The sequence below is a fragment of the Phyllosticta citriasiana genome (genome assembly GCF_038021145.1).
Source record: "Phyllosticta citriasiana strain CBS 120426 chromosome Unknown IWZ02scaffold_6, whole genome shotgun sequence".
NCBI classification, from domain to species: Eukaryota; Fungi; Ascomycota; class Dothideomycetes; order Botryosphaeriales; family Phyllostictaceae; genus Phyllosticta; species Phyllosticta citriasiana.
In genome coordinates this window covers 1,480,831-1,499,950 of record NW_027117283.1, presented here as the reverse complement: position 1 = coordinate 1,499,950, position 19,120 = coordinate 1,480,831, and the positions used below count along the sequence as shown (strand labels likewise).

The 19,120-nt window shown below is 54.3% G+C and overlaps 9 protein-coding genes across 9 annotated transcripts; 5 read left to right on the top strand and 4 right to left on the bottom strand.

Moving 5' to 3' along the window:
- The first annotated feature begins 564 nt into the window (after positions 1-564).
- On the top strand, positions 565-1,679 carry IWZ02DRAFT_260766 (uncharacterized protein). Its single transcript, XM_066763341.1, has 2 exons — positions 565-592; positions 640-1,679. Exon 2 carries the CDS (start codon positions 702-704, stop codon positions 1,617-1,619), a length of 918 nt encoding a protein of 305 aa, XP_066623234.1. The 5' UTR covers positions 565-592; positions 640-701; the 3' UTR covers positions 1,620-1,679.
- Positions 1,680-2,800: 1,121 nt separating this feature from the next.
- IWZ02DRAFT_377529 (FAS1 domain-containing protein) lies at positions 2,801-4,015 on the top strand (the record flags this gene model as incomplete). Its single annotated transcript, XM_066764953.1, has 3 exons — positions 2,801-3,364; positions 3,521-3,738; positions 3,787-4,015. 3 exons carry the CDS (start codon positions 2,801-2,803, stop codon positions 4,013-4,015), a joined length of 1,011 nt encoding a protein of 336 aa, XP_066623233.1.
- Positions 4,016-4,378: 363 nt separating this feature from the next.
- IWZ02DRAFT_451145 (X-Pro dipeptidyl-peptidase protein) lies at positions 4,379-6,803 on the top strand. Its single transcript, XM_066767514.1, has 4 exons — positions 4,379-4,736; positions 4,781-4,971; positions 5,016-6,327; positions 6,375-6,803. The coding sequence occupies exons 1-4, from the start codon at positions 4,540-4,542 to the stop codon at positions 6,466-6,468; spliced, it is 1,794 nt and encodes a 597-aa protein (XP_066623232.1). The 5' UTR covers positions 4,379-4,539; the 3' UTR covers positions 6,469-6,803.
- IWZ02DRAFT_260704 (phenylacetate 2-hydroxylase) lies at positions 6,802-8,970 on the top strand. The gene is made up of 3 exons (XM_066763339.1): positions 6,802-7,580; positions 7,626-8,504; positions 8,550-8,970. Exons 1-3 carry the CDS (start codon positions 7,187-7,189, stop codon positions 8,918-8,920), a joined length of 1,644 nt encoding a protein of 547 aa, XP_066623231.1. The 5' UTR covers positions 6,802-7,186; the 3' UTR covers positions 8,921-8,970.
- Positions 8,931-11,130, bottom strand: IWZ02DRAFT_260707 (uncharacterized protein). Its single transcript, XM_066763340.1, has 5 exons — positions 10,972-11,130; positions 10,837-10,919; positions 10,759-10,770; positions 9,869-10,708; positions 8,931-9,692 (listed from the first exon to the last, which is right to left on the bottom strand). The coding sequence occupies exons 1-5, from the start codon at positions 11,014-11,016 to the stop codon at positions 9,020-9,022; spliced, it is 1,653 nt and encodes a 550-aa protein (XP_066623230.1). The 5' UTR covers positions 11,017-11,130; the 3' UTR covers positions 8,931-9,019.
- Positions 11,131-11,247: 117 nt separating this feature from the next.
- IWZ02DRAFT_260675 (uncharacterized protein) lies at positions 11,248-13,651 on the top strand. Its single transcript, XM_066763338.1, has 6 exons — positions 11,248-11,979; positions 12,026-12,225; positions 12,270-12,386; positions 12,433-12,493; positions 12,542-13,543; positions 13,598-13,651. Exons 1-6 carry the CDS (start codon positions 11,317-11,319, stop codon positions 13,613-13,615), a joined length of 2,061 nt encoding a protein of 686 aa, XP_066623229.1. The 5' UTR covers positions 11,248-11,316; the 3' UTR covers positions 13,616-13,651.
- A 35-nt stretch (positions 13,652-13,686) lies between these two features.
- IWZ02DRAFT_518823 (uncharacterized protein) lies at positions 13,687-15,274 on the bottom strand (the record flags this gene model as incomplete). Its single annotated transcript, XM_066770725.1, has 2 exons — positions 14,443-15,274; positions 13,687-14,382 (listed from the first exon to the last, which is right to left on the bottom strand). Exons 1-2 carry the CDS (start codon positions 14,998-15,000, stop codon positions 13,687-13,689), a joined length of 1,254 nt encoding a protein of 417 aa, XP_066623228.1. The 5' UTR covers positions 15,001-15,274.
- Positions 15,275-15,502: 228 nt separating this feature from the next.
- On the bottom strand, positions 15,503-16,456 carry IWZ02DRAFT_376429 (uncharacterized protein; the record flags this gene model as incomplete). The annotated part of the gene is made up of 1 exon (XM_066764887.1): positions 15,503-16,456. The coding sequence occupies one exon, from the start codon at positions 16,454-16,456 to the stop codon at positions 15,503-15,505; it is 954 nt and encodes a 317-aa protein (XP_066623227.1).
- A 514-nt stretch (positions 16,457-16,970) lies between these two features.
- On the bottom strand, positions 16,971-18,008 carry IWZ02DRAFT_260623 (MAS3 protein). The gene is made up of 3 exons (XM_066763336.1): positions 17,807-18,008; positions 17,405-17,757; positions 16,971-17,355 (listed from the first exon to the last, which is right to left on the bottom strand). Exons 1-3 carry the CDS (start codon positions 17,922-17,924, stop codon positions 17,062-17,064), a joined length of 765 nt encoding a protein of 254 aa, XP_066623226.1. The 5' UTR covers positions 17,925-18,008; the 3' UTR covers positions 16,971-17,061.
- Between the last annotated feature and the right edge of the window lie 1,112 nt (positions 18,009-19,120).

Genomic DNA, 19,120 nt, shown 5'->3' with positions numbered 1-19,120 from the left:
TCTTCCTCTGGAATCAACAACGGCTTATTGTTGTGCCCGCCTGCCGTCCTAAATTTTGGGGACAGGGATACGCGTCAAGGGTTGTGTTTCACGCGCTGCCCGACCTTCCCCTCCATCTCGATCTCTCCCTTCTGCGCTCATCCAACATCAACATTTTCGAATATGGCGCTCCCTTCGGCTTTCAATGCTCGCTGCTTGATGCAAGGGCTTGGTACTGCCATTGACGCTGTCGAACGCCACCAAGACTTCAACACTTCCGATCCTCGTCGCTCCCACTACAGCTTGCACTGCCTCTGGGATTTCCTGCAACGAACTCGATTGCAGCTCTCGCAAATCGAATTTGCGCAGCTCGATGCTCGAGACGCGATAGCAGTCGCACTATGGGTAGAAGCCTTTGGCAGAGCTCGAATGGCAAGTGGTACGTTTGAAGTCCCTGTTTCGAATACTCTTCTGACATTCCGCTGAAGCATTAGTGTCGGAGCCTACGGCTTTATGCTCCAAACGATCATGGGCAACCCTAACTCGCCGCCGCTCGATCTCGGCGCAGGGATACAACGAGCAAGAGCTTTACTGATGCCGGATACAGCTACCGGTAATTCTGTCCCGATCAGCTTGAGGAACGGTCGCTGACACTCCCAGCATAACACATCGAAAATTCCGCAGACCAACAAAGCCTCAAGAAAACAATCGATTTGGACGGAATGCTCGGCTTCAGCGTCCGCGACACATTGGAAGTTGCCGCCAAGGAGGATGCAAAGCAAAATCCAAAGCCGGAATCAGATGGCGAATGGGAAGAAGGCGCGGATGATTCAGAGTGGGAGGACATGGGCCCAGACATGCCGCCCGAGGATCTGGATCGGTCCCCGTTCATGGAGATGCCCCGCGAGCTGCGGGAAGAGATTTACGCCTACCTGGTCGTGGCCGACAGAACCAAAGAGCCGCCCCTTCAATGGATGCCGCACTGTCTGATGCAGAATCAGTGGAATCTTGCAACCAACATTCTGCGCGTAAATCGGCAAGTCTATGAAGAAGCCATGGGCGTCCTAGGCCGGCAAAAAAAGTTTGTCGTGGCTGAGCGAGCTACGCGGAAGCTCAAGCTGACGCCGGAAGACCAGCAAGAGAGCCACTTTCCCAATTGTCCTATGTGGATCGGTCGGGCCAAACGGGAGGCCATTTCAATTCCAGGAGAGGTCATGCGGGTCACTTTTTCAAAGAAGAACAAAACGGTCGACCTCAAGGACATTGACTATTTCATTCTGCTCGTTGAAGGACTTGAGACTCTCTGTATAAACTTGAGCAGATACATCACCGGTGGCGTGCACCGGACCGATGGCCTCGTTTATGAGGTGAAAATCGCACTTCCCCACGAGGCAGAGACAAAGGCAGTCATGCCCCGTAGAGAGGATGCTCTCCAGGATCCACTTGCCCGACTTCGAGCCTTTGCCAAGATCAGAGTCCAAGGAGCCAGCCCCGAAAAGACTACCACCACCGTGATGCTGACAAAGCGCAAGCAGCAAACTGCGTTTGAAGCTCTCAAGACCGGCGAAGAAGTCATCAAAACCGCCGTAGCGTACAAGAGAATCGGTCATTACAAGATTTCGAATCCTTTCACGATCTGAGGTTCCTTGCTTATGAGCTTTTTCGGGCATGAGTTGCTCCAGGGAGAGATGGTTCGGCAGGAATTCAGGAAGCCGCTGTTCATGCGCTTTACACTCCTAAAAGCTCTCAATCATCTTCATCTAGGTGAGTATGGGCAAGCAATGGAGACTGGAAACAGTGCAGTTCGGTTTTGCAGAGATGTTGGTGGTATGCCCGAATGGAGCGAATTTTTTCACGTCTGAACACGGGGGCGTGAAGAAACGCGGCGAGTTTGTGCAGTGGGCCAACAAGACGACGATTGATCGTCTCCAAGCTCCTCCAAACAGAAACGCCATCACTGCGGTGGACGCCGCTCGCGCATTTTGGTACCGCGCCATGGGCATGGTAATGCTCGAAGGCAACGGCATGATTGAAGAGACAGACTGCATATTTTGCATCTCGCTTCTTGACATGGTCGACAAGCATGATGTCGCAAACGAGCTTGTCGCCCTCGCCGAGGATTTGGAGGACAATGACGAGGAAAGATGCATCGATCCCGAACTCCTATGCGTCGAGATATGCCAGGCGCTTCGCTGACGGGTCTTTTGCTCCCACCGACATCCCGGGCTACAACATTCGGACTTGGGAGAGGCCATATCCACCGGTCCCCCAGCCAAGACACCAAGTCACGGATGGTGGAATGATCTTTCTCTTCAGCCGGGTCAACCCCATGAAGGGTGCACTCGAGCGATTCCCTGGTGCCAAGTATCGCGAGATGCAGGCGGAGTTTTGGCAAGCGTCTTGAAAATGCGACCAAGTCTTACGTACTGATTCCGCCCGACCGTTGACCGACAAAATATCGAATATCTGTTTCGGCTCCCCACGTGCTTGACCATCTTCGTGCCGCGCCTCTTGGCTCGCTGGCCAGGTTTCTTCGGACGGCCCAACACTCAGCTCGACGGAGGCCCCTCCGCGATACGTCACCCGCCTCTCCCAGCCGACAGCTTCTGGTGTTCCATGGCCGTGTTACTGATCACTTTGCGTTTGACTTTCAACAGTTGAGAACCCAGCATGCCGCTGCTGGCCACGCATCACGGTAGCTGAAAGAGCAAAGTGCGGTGTGGCTGGCAACGATGGAGATGGTGACAATAAAAGGCGACTGCTCTCAGCTGAAAGTCCAGTCAGAAATTTTCTAAGTGCCAATCGAAAGCTACTTGACATCATGCCCAAAAAGTGCCCTCTCTTCTGTATTTTCGCGATAACTCATTTCATTGCCCGCGGTCTTTCCCAAGAAGGCGGCGACCCACTTCTCACGACCATCAGTCATGACCCAGACTTGACCACCTTTTACAGTCTCTTCAATGCGACGGGTGGTGAATCTGGACTCCCAGGGCCAGATCTCGAAGAGCGCTTCAACACGCCCAACGTTGGGCCATACACTGCTTTTGCTCCCACCAATGACGCCTTTGAAAAGCTCCCAGAAGAGGCCATCAAGCTCTTGACTGCCGCGCCTTCTTACCAGCTCATCCTGGCCCTCTTGAGGACGCACATTGCCAAGGGCTCTCTCCCGGCAGAAGCCTTGAACAATGGCAGTGCCAACTTGACCTCGGTCGAGGGCTTCAAACTCGGGTTTCGGCTCGAAGATGGCGGCACCAAGATCAATGGCCAGGCCGTGCTGAGTGCCGACGAGCCGCTCGAAGCAGTCAACGGTCTCGTGTACAAGATTGATCAAGTCATTGATCCGTTCGTTGGGTACTTTGGCGAAGATCAGAATCAAGACAACGCGGTCTCTCTCGACAACCTTCCCGGGGCGGGCCAGAATCAGGACAAAGGCCCTCAAGATGACAACTCTGCCGGTAAAGATGGGGATGAGAATAAAGACGCCCAGCAAGACAACTCTTCGTGTCCAGATGAGAAGCAGGACAATGGAAACCAGAACCAGCAAAATGGACCCAACAATCAAGAGGCATCCTCACAGGGAGGTTGCACGGGCACAATGGCATCGATTCTTCTGGAAGACGCGGAATTGTCGACGATTGCGAGCGCTCTCCAGATCGTCGACCCACTGTTTGACAAGGTCTTGTCGCTGGACGGGCTGGGCAAGTCTCCCATCTTCTTCGCGCCATCCAACGGCGCCTTCGAGCAGGCGGGTGCTTCTATGTCTCCGGCGCCGAGCAGCGGAGGCGAGCGACCTGGATCATACTCCAGTGCGGTCCAGCCCAGCAACGTGGACTTCTCTTCCCTTCTTTTGCGCTTTGGGTTGGTTCCAGAGGGTATCGAGGACGGCAAAGCCAAGTCGATCCGCGAATTCGAGCTTGTCATCGAAGGAGGACGAATCAATAATGCGGTGGTCGAGAAGATTGATTGCGGATGTAATGGCTGTGTGGCGCGCGTCTCGCGATGGATCGATCCAATCTACCGCCTTTTCGAGCGGTGAGCGTCTGTTTCTTGTCCATTTGGTTGTTGACATTTGCGACGTCAATCCTTGGTCTTTCCAGCCTCCATAATTTCTAAATGTCACTTGCATTTTCCGATTGAGTTGTCACCACACATTTTGCTTGTGCTCGGTGCGGGCCGGCTCTCGACGCTTTTGTCCGAACTGAATGCAAGACAGCGAGCGCAGTAGAACAGCTCTGCCAGCGTCCGATGTGTCGCGAGCCGGCCAAGGATCCCAAGAGACCCAAGTCGTAAGCTGACGTCAAACGTGGAGATGCGTCAAACCACGGTGAGTAAGCGAGGAACTCCCCGGTAGCTACTAGCAGCAAACTAGTGCGGTTATGGATGAAGCCAGCCGCTGTTTGGACAAACGCGTGTCGGTCTTCCTGGTCCGGTCGCAACGGCTCTTGTGAGAATGAAAAGTCCGAAGCACGTCAGCTCCGAAGACTTTAGATTCTCCGCGAGTATAAAGCAATCAATTTGCTGACGATTTGTTCGCATCTTCTGGAATCTCGAATCGAAAAAATGGGCAACGGATTTCACAACCTTGTGGTGGTCGACAACAAGTCGCATCCGTACATTTACCAAGAAAATGTGTCGGTGCCTCTTCCCAATGGCCTGCCAGTCCGATGCAATGTGTACCTGCCCAAAGACTCGGAGGGGAAAAAGTTCCCCGTCATAGTCACATACGGACCATATGGAAAAGACGTGCCGTACAAAGAGTAAGTTGGCAATTTTGCTGGCAAGATCATTGCTGAATGGGAAGCTTCCACGCCGAGAGCTTTGGAAAGGTAGACAAGGACCACCAGACCGACCACAGCGCGTGGGAGACGCCGACTCCCAGATACTGGACCGCCCATGGATACGTCGTCGTGCGAGCCGACGAGATCGGGATCGGACAGTCACCTGGCAAACTGGATGTTCTTTCGAAAGCAGTCATCGACTCATTTGTGGAGGGTAAGTTGTAAGCCTTCAAGACCGCAGTCTCTGACCCCTTGCAGTAATCGAATGGTGTGCAAAGCAAAGTTGGTCCACCGGCAAGGTCGGCCTGTTAGGAATCAGCTACTACGCGGCAACGCAATGGCAAGTCGCTGCGCGCAACCCCAAAGGCCTCGCAGCAATGGTTCCGTGGGAGGGCTTCAGCGACTTTTACCGCGACGCTTTCCGCCACGGCGGCATCCTGTCCAACAACTTTTTCAGCTTTTGGTGGGCCCGCCAGGTCGGCTCTAACCAGTACGGACTGCCGGGCAAGGAGGCGCGCCACTGGGGCCCCGACACGATCGAGGGCGATTTGACCGAGGAGGAATTGGCCGCCAATCGCGTCGAACAGAGCTCGATCTTCAAGTACCGATACCGCGATGAGGAGCGCTTTGAGTCGGTCAACTTTGACCTCGAAGACGTTCGCGTGCCGCTGCTGAGCATCGCCAACTGGGGCGCTACATCGCTCCACCTCAGGGGCAACGTGCATGGCTTTATGCGCGCTGGCTCCGAGTTCAAGTACCTTCGGTTCATCACTGGTCGCCATGATCTGCCCTTTTACTATCCAGAGGAGGTGGAGCTCCAGCGAAGCTTCTTGGATGCATTCCTGAAAGGCGATGATCGTGATGGATGGTCTCGGAAAGGTCAAGTGTCCCCAGTCGAACTTGTAGTCCGCAAGGGCGCCGAGAAGATTGGCTTTAACGACCCCGAGGCCGAGAAGCAGTTTCCGCGGCGCAAGGAGAATGAGTGGCCCCTTGCGAGGACGGAGTACAAGAATCTGTTTCTCACGCCCAGCGGTGGCCTCCAGTATGACCGGCCAGATATCACCAAAACATGTGAGGTTTCTTACCCGGCCCTGGGAATGCTGCAGTCGCCGCACCTCGCATTGTTTTCGACCGGTCCTGTCGAGACCGAAACGGAAATCACTGGACACATTGTTGCGCACTTGAACGTTTCTGTGGCCAAGGATCCCGAGAGTGGATACGTGCCGTCAGACCTCGATCTGTTCCTGACCCTTCGACACATGACGGCTTCAGGAGAGCAGATTTCGTACACGGGCGCCATAGGCGAGCCTGTTCCAGTTGCAAAGGGGTGGCTGCGTGTTAGTCTGCGGAAGACGAACCCCGAGCACCCGTACCACGCTTCTTGGCTTCCCCACCGCGACTATCGGTCGACAGACGTGCTACCCGTCGTCGCCGACGAGGTTTATGCCGTCGATGTTGAAATATGGCCGACTTCGGTGGTCCTTGAAAAGGGCCAGGCTTTGGTTCTCGAAGTCAGCTCAGGTGACACGGATGGGGCGGGGATCTTTCAGCATAATGACCCTCAGGATAGGTAAGTCCATTGGTTTGTGTCGTAGAATTTCAGCTGACGCGAAGTAGGTCTCAAAAAGTCTTCCAGGGCATCAATCGCATCCACTTTGGATCTGAGCATGTCAATACGCTGACAATCCCCGTCATTCCATCAACACAGTGATCAGGGTCATTGAGATGGAATTTCCAATTTCCCGAGACACGGTTGTCGAGAGATGGTAAATGGCCTTTCAAAATGCTGACTCGACCTCCATGTACAAATTTGTTACAAATTAATTGAACGGTTCTGACTACAATTTTTGGCAAATCTTCGAAAGCTTGAAACCTTTCTCACATTTGACAAAATGAATGGGGAAAATGAGAGCTTAAGGATCGTTCACATACTCATAGGCGATAGTAATGATTCGCAGAACCCTATTGCTTCGTAGCACCATTTTGGTCCCAAGCCTCGAAGACGCAATCAGACAAATACTTGACTAGGCGTTACCAAAACGCTCGTGGGCAGGTCTTGTGACAATCGGTTCCAGCTGCATGTAAAGGCGGGTAACGACGTTGAATATTCACAAACCCTGAACGACTGAATCACGAGCCATTAAGCTTCTGTGACAGAGCCCACCCCACCATCCTGTTCAGGGTCTCAACACATGTGCAGATGAGTTGTTTGCACATCAAAACCCTCGTCAGAGGTCCAGTCGTACTCAAGGTTGACGATAAGAGGAGCATCGGAGAAGCGCGACGACCCCCACTTTGCGGCCACGTCAAAAGCCGAACACTGCTTACTATAGTACAAGTGATTGCCTCGAGCGTCATACATCTTTGTTCCTTTTCCTCCAAGCTGTTCTGCGGTTGCTTTCAACAAAGACTTGGTGGTCGAACTCATCATGGACAGTATCGGCAGCTCCGTTGGGCCACTCGAGACCCTGATCTCGCACTATCAACCCATACTTTTGATCCTGGGCGTAGTCGGACTGGGATATCTCCTCTTCCAGGCAGCATTCGCGACCGACGTGCCGCACATCAAGGGCATCCCGGAGCCGAAGGGTGCGATACCATTCTACGGGCATCTCAAGTCGCTCGGCGATGACCATCCAACAACGCTCCAGAATTTCTCCGTCGACAATGCATGGCCGCTGGTGCAGGTCAAGTTTGGCAACCGGCGGGTGATTGTCTTGAACACTTTCGAGGCTGCGCAGCACTTCATCATTCGTAATTCCAGCGCGACGATTGATCGCCCGCTCTTTTGGACGTTCCACAAGTTTGTGAGTAATACGCAGGGTGAGTCGATACTTGAGCAGAGTTGAGCCATGTTGACTTCGTTAGGCGCCACTATTGGGACTTCGCCTTGGGACACTTCGTGCAAGCGAAAGCGCACTGCCATTGGGTCGTACATGACGCGCCCTGCAATTCAAAGAAATGCTCCCCTAATCGACATTGAAGCGCTCGGACTGGTCGAAGGCATCTTTCAAGCCTCCCTCGACAAAGATGGCAAGACTAGCAGCGAGGTGGATCCGCGGCTGCTGTTCCAGCGAGCCTCGCTGAACTTTGTACTCATGCTTTGTTACGCCGCACGCTTCCCCGACATTGACGATCCGTTGCTGCATGAAATTCTGGCGACCGGCAAGACGGTGAGCACGTTCCGCAGCACCAACAACAACATGCAGGACTATGTGCCGCTGCTCCGGTACCTGCCCAACTCGAGAACCAAAATGGCAAAAGAGATTACGAAAAAACGCGACGTTTGGCTCGAGGCTCTGTTGAATCGCGTCAGAAAGGCCGTCGCATCCGGAAAGCCAGTCTCGTGTATTGCTGAATCGTTGCTCAAGGAGAAGGGATCGGAAAAACTGACAGAGGCCGAGATCCGCTCTATCAATGTTGGCCTGGTCTCGGGTGGCAGCGACACCATTGCAACGACTGGACTTGGCGGACTCGGATTTCTGGCTTCCAAGGAGGGACAGGTGATCCAACAAAAAGCTTACGATGAGATTATGAAGGTGTATGCGACTGCCGAGGAAGCTTGGCAGAACTGTGTGCTCGAGGAAAATGTTGAATACGTCGTTGCGCTGGTCCGCGAAATGTTGCGCTACTATTGTGCGATTCAGATGTTGCCACCAAGAAAGACTTGTAAACCATTCGAGTGGCAAGGCGCGCAGGTCCCCGCCGGTTGTACAGTGTACATGAATGCTCAGGCTATCAACCATGGTTAGTATGCAACCGGGTCAGAAGATCGAGGGCTGACTTGCATAGACAAAACCGCATATGGTCCGGACGCACACGTCTTTCGCCCGGAACGTTGGCTCGACGCAAGCAGTCCGTTCCAAGTCGGCCTGCCATATCACTACTCGTACGGAGCCGGCTCAAGAGCGTGTACTGCCGTGGCACTCTCCAACAGGATCCTCTACTGCTATTTTGTTCGGTTGATAGTTTCCTTCCGCTTCACGGCAAGCGAAGCAACGCCTCCAACGCTCGACTATATCGAATTCAACGAGAATCCGCAGGGAGCTACCGTCATCCCCAAGACGTACAAGGTCAAGATTGAGGAGCGGCGACCAAGGGAAGAGCTCGCCAAGAACTTTGAGAATAGTCGCGAGACTACTTCCCACTTGACTTTTACATGAGGTGTCTCTTTTGGCAACATTTTTGAGTGCGCAAAGGCAAAGTCATTGGTTGGAACCATGGCTCGAATTTTCTGGGTTTCGGGTGGGATTTCGGAAGAGTCAGCCGGGTTGGCTTGAGGACTGGTAGCCGGCTGCCACTTTGGAAAGGTGTTTGTCGGCGAGCAGCATATCAGCAAAGGCCTCCCATGCTTGACAATATCGTCGACCGCCTTTCCACCGTTCGGCAAAAGACGCGAGAATGCTCGAGCACTTGACGATTGGCTCGATTGCTGGGAGATCGGCAAGGTTGAGAATGTGATAATCGTGGAGCGGGGAGTCCCTCTGACTGTGGAGCATCAGATATGCCGCCCAAGCTGCACCGGCTTGAATGACATTTTCCGCAGAGACCCAAATGCTAATTACTCTTCTCTCTTTGTTCAACTTGTGGGTGTGCATAATGAAGGCCGCAGCGGCCAAGGCAATTTTTGAAAGAAGGTTTGTTGAGCAGCAGTGGGTGCCGGCCCCTGGAGATGTGAAAAGGGGATGTAGCGTGAGATAGACTTGTGCTTGGCCGAGCGAAACATTCCCCCAAGCGGACTCGGAGTTTATGCGTAAGCAAGCCGGAATGAGTCTAGTTTCAACGTCGGGAGATGCAGATTCTTGTTGAAAGTTCAAATTCTGAGTGAGTGTGTACAGCGTGTGGTACAACAAAGGCTCGGAGAGGCCATTCGGGATGACGGTGGGAGCGGAGTTACAATAAAGCGAGGGAAGTCGGAAGTGAATCGAAAGGGTGCTGCCAAATTTAGCATCGATACCACGAACAATGGGCGTCAAAACAAATTGCAACTCCCCGCGTACATCTGATGCGGTAAAAATCTGCTCCGCAAGCAAAGCTGTGATGGTGAAAGATTGGTCCCTAGGAGCGGCCGTTTGTTTGACGCCCACTGCAACGGAAGAAAAGTGTCTTACCTTTCCAAAAGATAGATGCAATGACCCAATCTCTCAAATTCTTCGTCCATTTCGAGAGATGATGCGCTCAGGTCGTCAAGCAATTTGACATAGGAGCGAGATGCAGCGCCTACCACCTCCCACACGCTCTCTTTTGAGTTCACTGGGGAAACAAAATCCAGTAAAGCTAGGAAGCACAAGGCTACGATGGTTTGCTTCATCCTGACCTCACCAGGGGTATTGGAGCTATCGTGTCCGGCAATATAGCTGTGGAATCTTTCGGTCCACATGGACGCCGTTATGCTTTGGTCATTGTCCAGGTCTCTGGCCACCAGCGTGGATGAAATTGCAAAAATACCGTATATTGGTAATCGCTCAGAAGCGGTGCACTGCCTCAAAGGGTGCTCATAGCGCAACAAGTTGTTGATCTGACTTGTCGACAGCAGAGCATAGCTTGATTGGAAAACTTTGGCGTAATACTCTATCAAGGCCCGTTGGAGGTGCGGCTGTTGCAGCGACTGCGTGTCAAGTTTGGAAAAATTGATTCTGAGTGGCGGGAACGCCAGAGACGTGTCGTCCTCAACTTCTCGGGCCTTTGCAGCTAATCTAGACAAGCCAGAAGCATTTTGATCTTGAGCTAATTGCCGCTGGACTAGAGTCCTCAGAAGATTTTCCAGCAGCCCCGCAGAAGTGCCTAGTCCCAATGCCGGAAAAACACCAGCATCTTGAGACGTCTGCAATGGGGTCTGACAATCGGAATGGGAAAACGGCGAGGGCGACGGGACGATTTCTGCAGGACCCTTAATGGCATTGATGGTGGACTCCAGACTTTCGATCTTTTTGCTCAGAGCATGCAGATAGCTGCAGATGGGTCAGATGCATGCGGGGTTGGAAGGGGGGCCTTGACTGACCTGCGTGGAACACTAGATAGAAGATGAAAAGTTAGTAAACAGGGCTTAGGCAGTCAAAGAAGCCTTGTGCATGCTTACTCGTGCCCAAGGGAATCATCATAGTACAAGCATTCAAGATCGACCAACTGACACGAAGTACAGGCCGGCAATTGGAGATCGCACTGCAATGTTCAATTAATGCGGGCACTTCAAGAGCTGGCTCTGGATTCGTACCTTGATGCGCCTTTTCCGACACCGTTTGCATGTTTGGAGCGCCATTGGGAACGAGGAGGGTGTTTGTAGCAATGATGAAGGACAGTTATCTTGAGTTTCAGTCCAAGCCAAGCAATGGCGCGTCGCGTGTCTGAATTTGCGTGTGGTGTTGGATAAATTGGCGTGGAGATGGCGTGGAGATCAGCTCCAAACCCTGGCCGGCAGCCGCGGGATGGCAGCCCGAGGCGGGACTGCGGTGATGGCGGCACCTCGACCACGGCAAAATTGGCTTACGCACCACACCCACACCCACACCCACACCCACATCCATCACCATCACCATCACCATGCATTGCTCCGACCCGGATGCCTCCCACACGAACTTCAGGCTCCAATCATCGCATCACCAAGGCCTGTGCCCGATGTCGCCATCGCAAGACCAAATGCGATCTGAACTTTCCAGTCTGCGGCTCGTGTGCCAGGGCTCGTGTGCCATGTGTTGGCTACGATGCCGTCCAGGGTAGAGAGAGACCGCGCAGTACTGTCGCCTTTCTCGAGGACCGCGTCGCTCAGCTCGAAATTGAATTGGCCCGTCTGAAATCTGAACAGACGGTCGACAACTCGCGCTTGGTCGAAGCGGCTATCTCTGCCTTGACCCGGTCCCTTGCCGACGCCATCAGCGACCCTTCGCCTCCTCAAAAGTCTCGTCTTTCGGGCTCTTATCGATGCACACTCTTGTCTTTTGCTTCTCCAATCTACCTGTCGCAGTCTCCTTTACCGCCGCTCCCGTCAACTTCGGTCCAAGATGACGGCGTCGTCCCGGCAATTGGAGCAACCAGATCCAGCACAATCTCGCTGATCCCGCGACACATTATCGACATCATGCTCAAAAACTACATTGAAAATTATCTGCCGCAATCCCCCTACATCGATGCCTCTCAATTGTACGCATCTACAGAAAAAGTCTTTGCTCGCGGAAACGAAACTCCTTTTGACGTCTTTGTTGTTGCCATTGCATTGGCAATTAGTGTGAGTATATCTTGACACTTGATGGAACAGTAATCTCACAAACCAGGCGACTACCCTCATCAGGCATGATGAGGAGCGTGCAACGGCCTCCGCCCAAGAATTTTGGAATACGGCCAAAGCACAGCTCCCGTACATAACCGATGGCCCGTCACTTCAACGACTCCGTGTGCTACTTTTGCTCACCCATTATGGCTTTGTCAATCCATGTGTTGTCGATGTGTGGAGAACCGCAGGGGCCGCAACCAGGTGACTAGCTTCTGTCCCACGACTTTCGTGACTGACTTTCCCAGGCTGGCTGTCCAACTTGGACTCCATCAAGAACTCTCTATTTCTGAGCGAGAAAAGGCAGATTTGGACACAATAGATACAAGACGAAAATTGTTCTGGGCCACGTACAATCTCGACGCGTAAGTTAATCTCGCCATTTTTTTCAATCAACGCTCACCAGTACAGTGCCATCCATTTTGTTATTGGTCGGCCATTTGTGTTCCCCAGAGAGGCAATAACCGCCAAGGTAATAGGAGGCTCCCAATTCTCCGTCGTCAACCTCTGACAATTTCAGTATCCTGACTCCATCTTCGGACCATGTGATTCAGAGATAGATACCTCTCCTGTAATCCATGTCTGGCCACTTCGACAATACGAAGCAGAAATATCCTCAATCCTGCCCAAATTTGGCACGGCCACCCCAGTGGAATGCCTGATCCCCATCGATGCATGGCGCAAACGGGCGCTCCAACGCCTAGAAGACTGGTATGTCGCCGTGCACACGAGCAGCAACGGCCGGCCAGGAGAAAAGATCGAGTTTCGCGAGCTCATGTACCAGACGAACTTGTTCCGGCTCAACTGCCCGTCGATGCACTTTCCGAATCCTAGCATCGAGATGCGGCGCGCCTCGCTCAACGCCACCATCGTACTCGTCAGTATTTACTCGCGCAACACACGCTTTGGTAAGCTCTTTTACATCTGGCACGCCGTGTACCAGCTCTTCGAGTGCGGCGTGTGCATGCTCGAAACCATCCTTTCTGGCATCCGCGTGACTCCGAGCCACTTGGCGGGTTTCGACGTTTCCGTCGTCCAGCGCACGCTGCAGGCCATTCCGCAGCTGCTGCGCAAGGTGTCGACGCGCTGGCCGCAGGTCGAGAAGCACGCGCAATTCTTGGAAGAGGCGTCCGAGGCGTGTCTCGACTGCTTCTTGCCATGGAGCCGCGGTGGAGCTCAACCGCTGCCCACTCTGCTGATCGAGCTGGAGGAGCGGCTGAGACGGCTCATGATTCCCAAAGAAAAGAAACACGACGGCGCAGGGGACTCGCCAGTCGCATCGCCCGCTGCCGCTCCGCCCGCCACGCCGGTGACGTCGCTGCAGGCGATACTAGACAACACTGCCGGACCAGAAAACATACCAGACAGCATTCCGTTCATGCCCACCCAGGTCGAGAGTCCGTGGAACTATGATCTTTTATTCGATCTGCCTACCGGCGGTCTGGCACCGAGCGTCCAGAGTGACGAGCTGTCATGGGACTTTCCTGGATTTGATCTGGATCAAATATTCTCTGCCTTTCAAGTGAGGTTCCCAAAAAGGTTAAAAAGCAAACAAGTACTGATTTCTTCTTCCCAGGATGGGCAAGTCTTGTAATGAATTTCGAGTCAATTGAACCTGCACAAGACTTGAGAATAGCAATATGTACTTCACATCAAGCTCTCCACTTACGCCATCCCGACAGCAAGACCGTCCTTCTTCCACACCTTGGCATCCTTCATAACGAAGCTGACCTTCCTCAGCGCCTGCTTGTCCTCTCGAGGATCAGCATCGAGCGCAATAATGTCGGCTCTGACGCCCGGCTCGAACCAGCCAAACCGAAAGCCGGACCAGTCACCGCCGCACGCCTCCCAGCCGCCCACTGTGCACGACTCCAGCGCGTCTTCCACCGGAATACCTGCCTCAATCATGAGCTCCACCTCCCTCGCATTCTCGCCGTGGGGAAACGTTCCCGTGTCTCCGCCCGCGGCGAAGCGCACCCCCAAGTCGTACGCCCTCTTGGTCTGCGCCAGAATCTGCGGGAAGCGGGGACCATGCAAACGCTCGCAGACGGCGAGCGTAGGGACAAAGACGATGCCCTTGGCGGCCATGCCGCGAAAGAGCTCATCGTCTGCAAAGTAGCTGTGCTCAACGGTCGTAACGCCAGCGGCAACAGCAGCCAAACCGGCCTCAACCGTGCCACAGTGCGCCGCAACGGGGCAGCGCGCCAGGCGGGCCTCGCGCACAATCATGTCCATCTCCTCCTGGGCAAACACCATGACGTCCGGGTTGGGGATTTCGGGCGGACACAGCACCGAGCCCTCGTAAGGATGCAGCTGCTTAGGCGGAAACCGCATGACGCGCCGGCGGTAGTCGGCGTAGAACTTGATGACGTCCGCGCCCGCCGCGATGCGCCGCCGCACCGCCTAGCGCGCCTCGTCGACTCCGTCAACGGAGTCGCTGCCAGCTGGGAGACTGCAGCCGCCGCTGCCCCCGCACGACCCGTGGCCGTTCTCCGTCCGTGGCTCGTAGGCGCCCGTGCTTGCGAGGACGCGAGTCGCGACGAAGAGCCGCGGGCCGGGCGTGAGGCCGCGGGCGACGGCGTCGCGGACACTGGCGTCGGCCTCGCCCATGCTCTCCGATCCTAGGTCGCGGTACGTCGTGTAGCCGGCGAGCAGGGCGGTGCGGAGGTGGTTGGTGGCTCGGATGACGCGTTCAGCGGCTGAGACATCGCGTTTTTGTTCCAGCGAGGGCTTTTCGGCGTACGAGTGTAGGAATATGTGCGTGTGGGCGTCCACGAGGCCAGGGAGCACGATTTTGGAAGTCAGGTCAATGTCGCCGAATGGCAGCGGGTTGGGAAGCGCCGAGGATGGTCGGGCATTGATAGCGGTGATGAGCCCAGTGATCGGGTCGACAGTTACGGAAATATTTGAGACAAAAGCCTTTTTCTTTGAATCGAAGAGGAGAGATGTGTGGATGACGAACATGAATTGTTCAGCCATTGTTGCTTGGGCTGTTTGTTGCGTGGTGCTCCTACGATCCAGCTAAAAGTCGACGATACTGCAAGGTTCCCTTGCAATGTTCCCAAATACTTGAGGTGCAGAGTATGGCCATGATGACGGATGAGGCCTGCCGTTGAGCGCGCATCTCCACTATCCAAGGTGGTGTTGAGTGCTTCGGCACAAGCGGGGATTCCCTATCGTGTGCTCGGTAAAGCAAGGGCTTCTCCGCTTTACGCATGAAGCTCCAGCAACAAAGTTCGGTGCCGAAAGATATGAGAAGAATCATAGGGAGCATTCCCATGATATGATTGAATGCTGGCGTGGAGCATTCAAGCTCTCTTATTCCTTGGCGAGGGTCCAGCATTCACCCATGCTCATAATAGAGGGCATTTCGCTGCCCCGTTCTGCAGAGGGCAGTGATTTTCGGGCCTGGATACGCAATGCGGCTCCGAGTGGACAGAGATCCTGCAATGGAGCCGGAAAAGCATCAGATGGTGCGAGACTACTTGCCCGTGGCCCAAAACCGATCCAAAGCATCCTGGCGAACCTCATACGCCCAATGATGACAGGTCTGATGAACGACGGGACTGACGTCGCCAGTATCCTCATCGCCCTCGCCATCATCAAACACAGTCTTGATGCCCATTTGGACATACTTCTTGAGCAAGATGCGCCGCCATCGTCCAGTCTCGCCAACGCACTTTTTCCACCTGGAGATCTGTCGCTCGTCATCCGGACAGCGCCTGCCCATCCTAAAGCGACAGTACCACTGGAACCAGCCGCGGACGTCGTATTCGTGCATGATCCAGCCTGCGGCCTCCCACTCCTCGATACTCTGTCCGCACGCGACGCCGTACTTGTTGACCTCCGGGCTGTATGAAGGACTCGTCAGGTAGCGCTTCACGTCGAGATCTTTTGTCCACTCTGCTGGCAGCTCTTTCCAGTCGTCTTGTATCGTTGCTCCCAAAACCTTTGAGTAAAGTGGTCTCCAATAGCTTCCGCCGAAGCTGCCCTCGCGCATGATCTCTTCCGGCGACTTATTTGGCGTGAAATCTGGATGCGAAGGAAAATGGAAGGTTCCGGCCCTATCGCGAGTTGGCTCTGAAGCCTCCGGCTTCCACGAGGTCCAGCCATTACGCAGAGTCTCCAAGTCGAAGCGAGGAGCACTGGGCTTTGCAGACTCAGCAGTACTGGGCGACTTCAACTGTCGCGTTTCGGGGGCAGCTGCGCGCTCGAGTTCGTCTTCGTTGTACGAAGGGCGAGTGCCTCCACTCGCTATTCTCGCTGAGGCCCGTGTCGGCTGTGCGAGCTTGCGGCGTTTAGCGGGCGGCCTCTTGTCTTTGCTTCGTGGCTTCGCATCAGCGGGGCGCAGGGCATTGTGTTCCAGCCCAAGCTCCTCGACAAGGGCTTGATTGCGCTTGATGTTTTGCAATCGTCGCGCTTCGTAGTCGCTCATGATTACTGCGGGTTGGTGACTGGAGACGCGGGTCTGGAGATGGGAGACGCGTCTTGGTTCCGTGGCGTCTGCACACGTCATGGATCTAACCGAAAGAGTCAACCAGAAACGCGAGCAAATACAGAAACCGTACACCACACCAAATACTCTGCATCAAAAATCGTCTTCCGACCACAAATTAAATTTTGCAGCAATGCTGCCTGTTCAGTCTGATGCGAATGCCGCAGGAATAGTATTGCTATTTTTCCACTTAGCCTGTCTTACCTACTGTTCTTAACAGATATACCGGATCGGTCTGCATCGAATTTTTGGCCCTATAGTGGACTTCACGAAACTCATTGCAATTTTTGTCCAGCTAATGTTTAATTCAGACAACAGTATGAAAACAAGCGATTGCTAGACGAGTTCAAGTACACAGATGATGGAGATTGAAAAACTTCAAGAACAGGCGAAGAGCAAATAACGAGCGTCACTTGAACAATATTTGGCAATATGTAAATGAGCAAAGCCCATAGGGTCAATCAATTTTCCATCCCCGCGTCAACTAACTACGATCAAGCAATTGAGTTGCTTGTGCCTGTATTACCATCCCCATGGAGCATGATTTACTCCTCGTCCTCCTCCTCCTCTTCCTCGTCCTCAATGTCCTCCTCCACGGCGCGGGCGATAATCTCGCTGGCGGGCCTCTGCTTTGCAATGATCTTGGCCGCGCCAGCGGGAGCAGCAGCGGGAGCAGCGCCGTTACCGGCTGCGGGAGCAGCACCGCCCATCTGGACGGGCACACAGCCGCCGAAGGGACCAGCGCGAGCCGGGTTCTGGCAGCGGACAAGGCAGACGTTGTTCTGGCCGGCGACTGTGCCAGTGCATTGCTGGTCCGCGGGAACAGCAGCAACGAGCTCCTATTTGAGGTCAGTCTTTGCGAGTGGGAAAGTGGGTCGATGAACGTACAAAGTCAGTCTTCGCGCCGTCGTTGTCGTTACCACGAGCGTTGCCGGGAACGTTCTTGGTAACTTGGATCTTCTGCCAGGACTGACCAGTGCCAGTGGCGTCCATCATGCAAGTGTAGGGACCCGCGCCGTCACCGTTGACCTGGTGGAGGGTCATCCTGACCTCACCGCCGGGGGAAATCTGGGGCAGTTGGCCACCGCTCATGGCCATCAGGCTCTGAGTGCCAGCCTCCAGGTCGTTGGTGCCAGCTCCAATGGTCTCGCCACACGAGTCGGCAGCATCACCCTTGAAGCGGGTCGAATCCTGCTGGAACGGCTTGCGCTTGGTTCCGTCGCGAGGAGTGGTGGGGTCAACTAAGGAGAGTTAGAATGCCCAAGAGGGGATGGAATGAATTGAACGTACTGCCAATGGCTGAGCCATTGCCGCCCTGGTCACCAACAGCCTTGATGATTGCTGCGTGGCCAGCGACGAGGGGAGAGAGCGCCAAGACGCCAAAGGAGATGACGGTGGGGAAATGCATCCTGCCGGCAGGAAAAAGACTTGTTTTTTCAAAAAAGGATCGTGAGAGATTAAAAAATTCCAAGTGACCTCACAGAGGCGTCAAGAGGGAGCGGAACTGAAAGAAGAGAAGATTGATTGACCGAGCTTGTGCTGGAGAATTGGATTTCAGCCGTCGTACGCCGGATCTTTATAGCCCGCAGGGGACGCTCTCCTGGACCAGCGCCAGCCCACTGAGTAACCGCCACATAACTCCTGCATATCCCAGGTCCAGAGTATCCGTCGAATTGCATGCTACAATGAGACTCCAGCTTTCGCTTGGCAGCAACGCAAGTGTCCAATGGGACAGGGACCAGCGGTGCTGATCCCGAGGCCAAACACCCGCGTCGACTTTCCCGAGTCGCATCTGTGCGCTGTGAGGCATTAGCGGAGGCGACTGCGGCAGCCAGAATGCGGTTCCTCTACACTGCTGAGACGTATGATATTAAATTCTCGTGCTTAGAGACTGAAAAGTCGTGCGTCAAAGAGGCGGGTAAGCGACGCTAAGGAGCCTCGCTGAGCTCCTGACAATGCTTCACGCCGCCGGCTAAAGCTTGGCGCTGCCTCACGAAAGCTTGTCGATGCTAAAAGTTGCCTAATGCGGTAAGCGGCTTTCTGGAGTGGTGTACCAGCGGCAGCGGGAGCAGCCAGCCACGCTTGTCAGTCTGGACATGGTCCTTGCAAGGTACTCGAATGTGTTTTTGGACCATCCCAGCAGCCGTGGCTCACAGGTCAGTTCGTCTCGTCAAAGTGGTTCGACCTGTGTGTGTCTGATGGCTGGGAAGGAGTTGGCGCAAACTCAACTGCGGCCCTGTCGTTTCTAAACCAACTTCTGACCCGCTACCCAGCCTCTCTTTCACAACCAGTCCTACCGCAGTGACAAGCCACTGTCGCACTGAGGCTTGTCCGTGAACATGCTTGGGCCAGATATTGCGTCAAGCAGTCAAGTCCGGCTGAAGCGGGTGGAAGAGATATTCGTTGTGCACGTGAAACACGGAACCAAAGGATGGAGAGTTGCAGCGAGACCCATCTCCTGTCGTTGTAATGATCAATGCCATCCTGTCGAAAGTGAGTGACCACTTGCCAAGGCCCTGGGCGCTGCCGCCCAGTGCTACGGTTGCTGTTGCATGTTCGACTTGGACTATTACGAGTTCGGCTGCTAGGACGTGATGAATATCG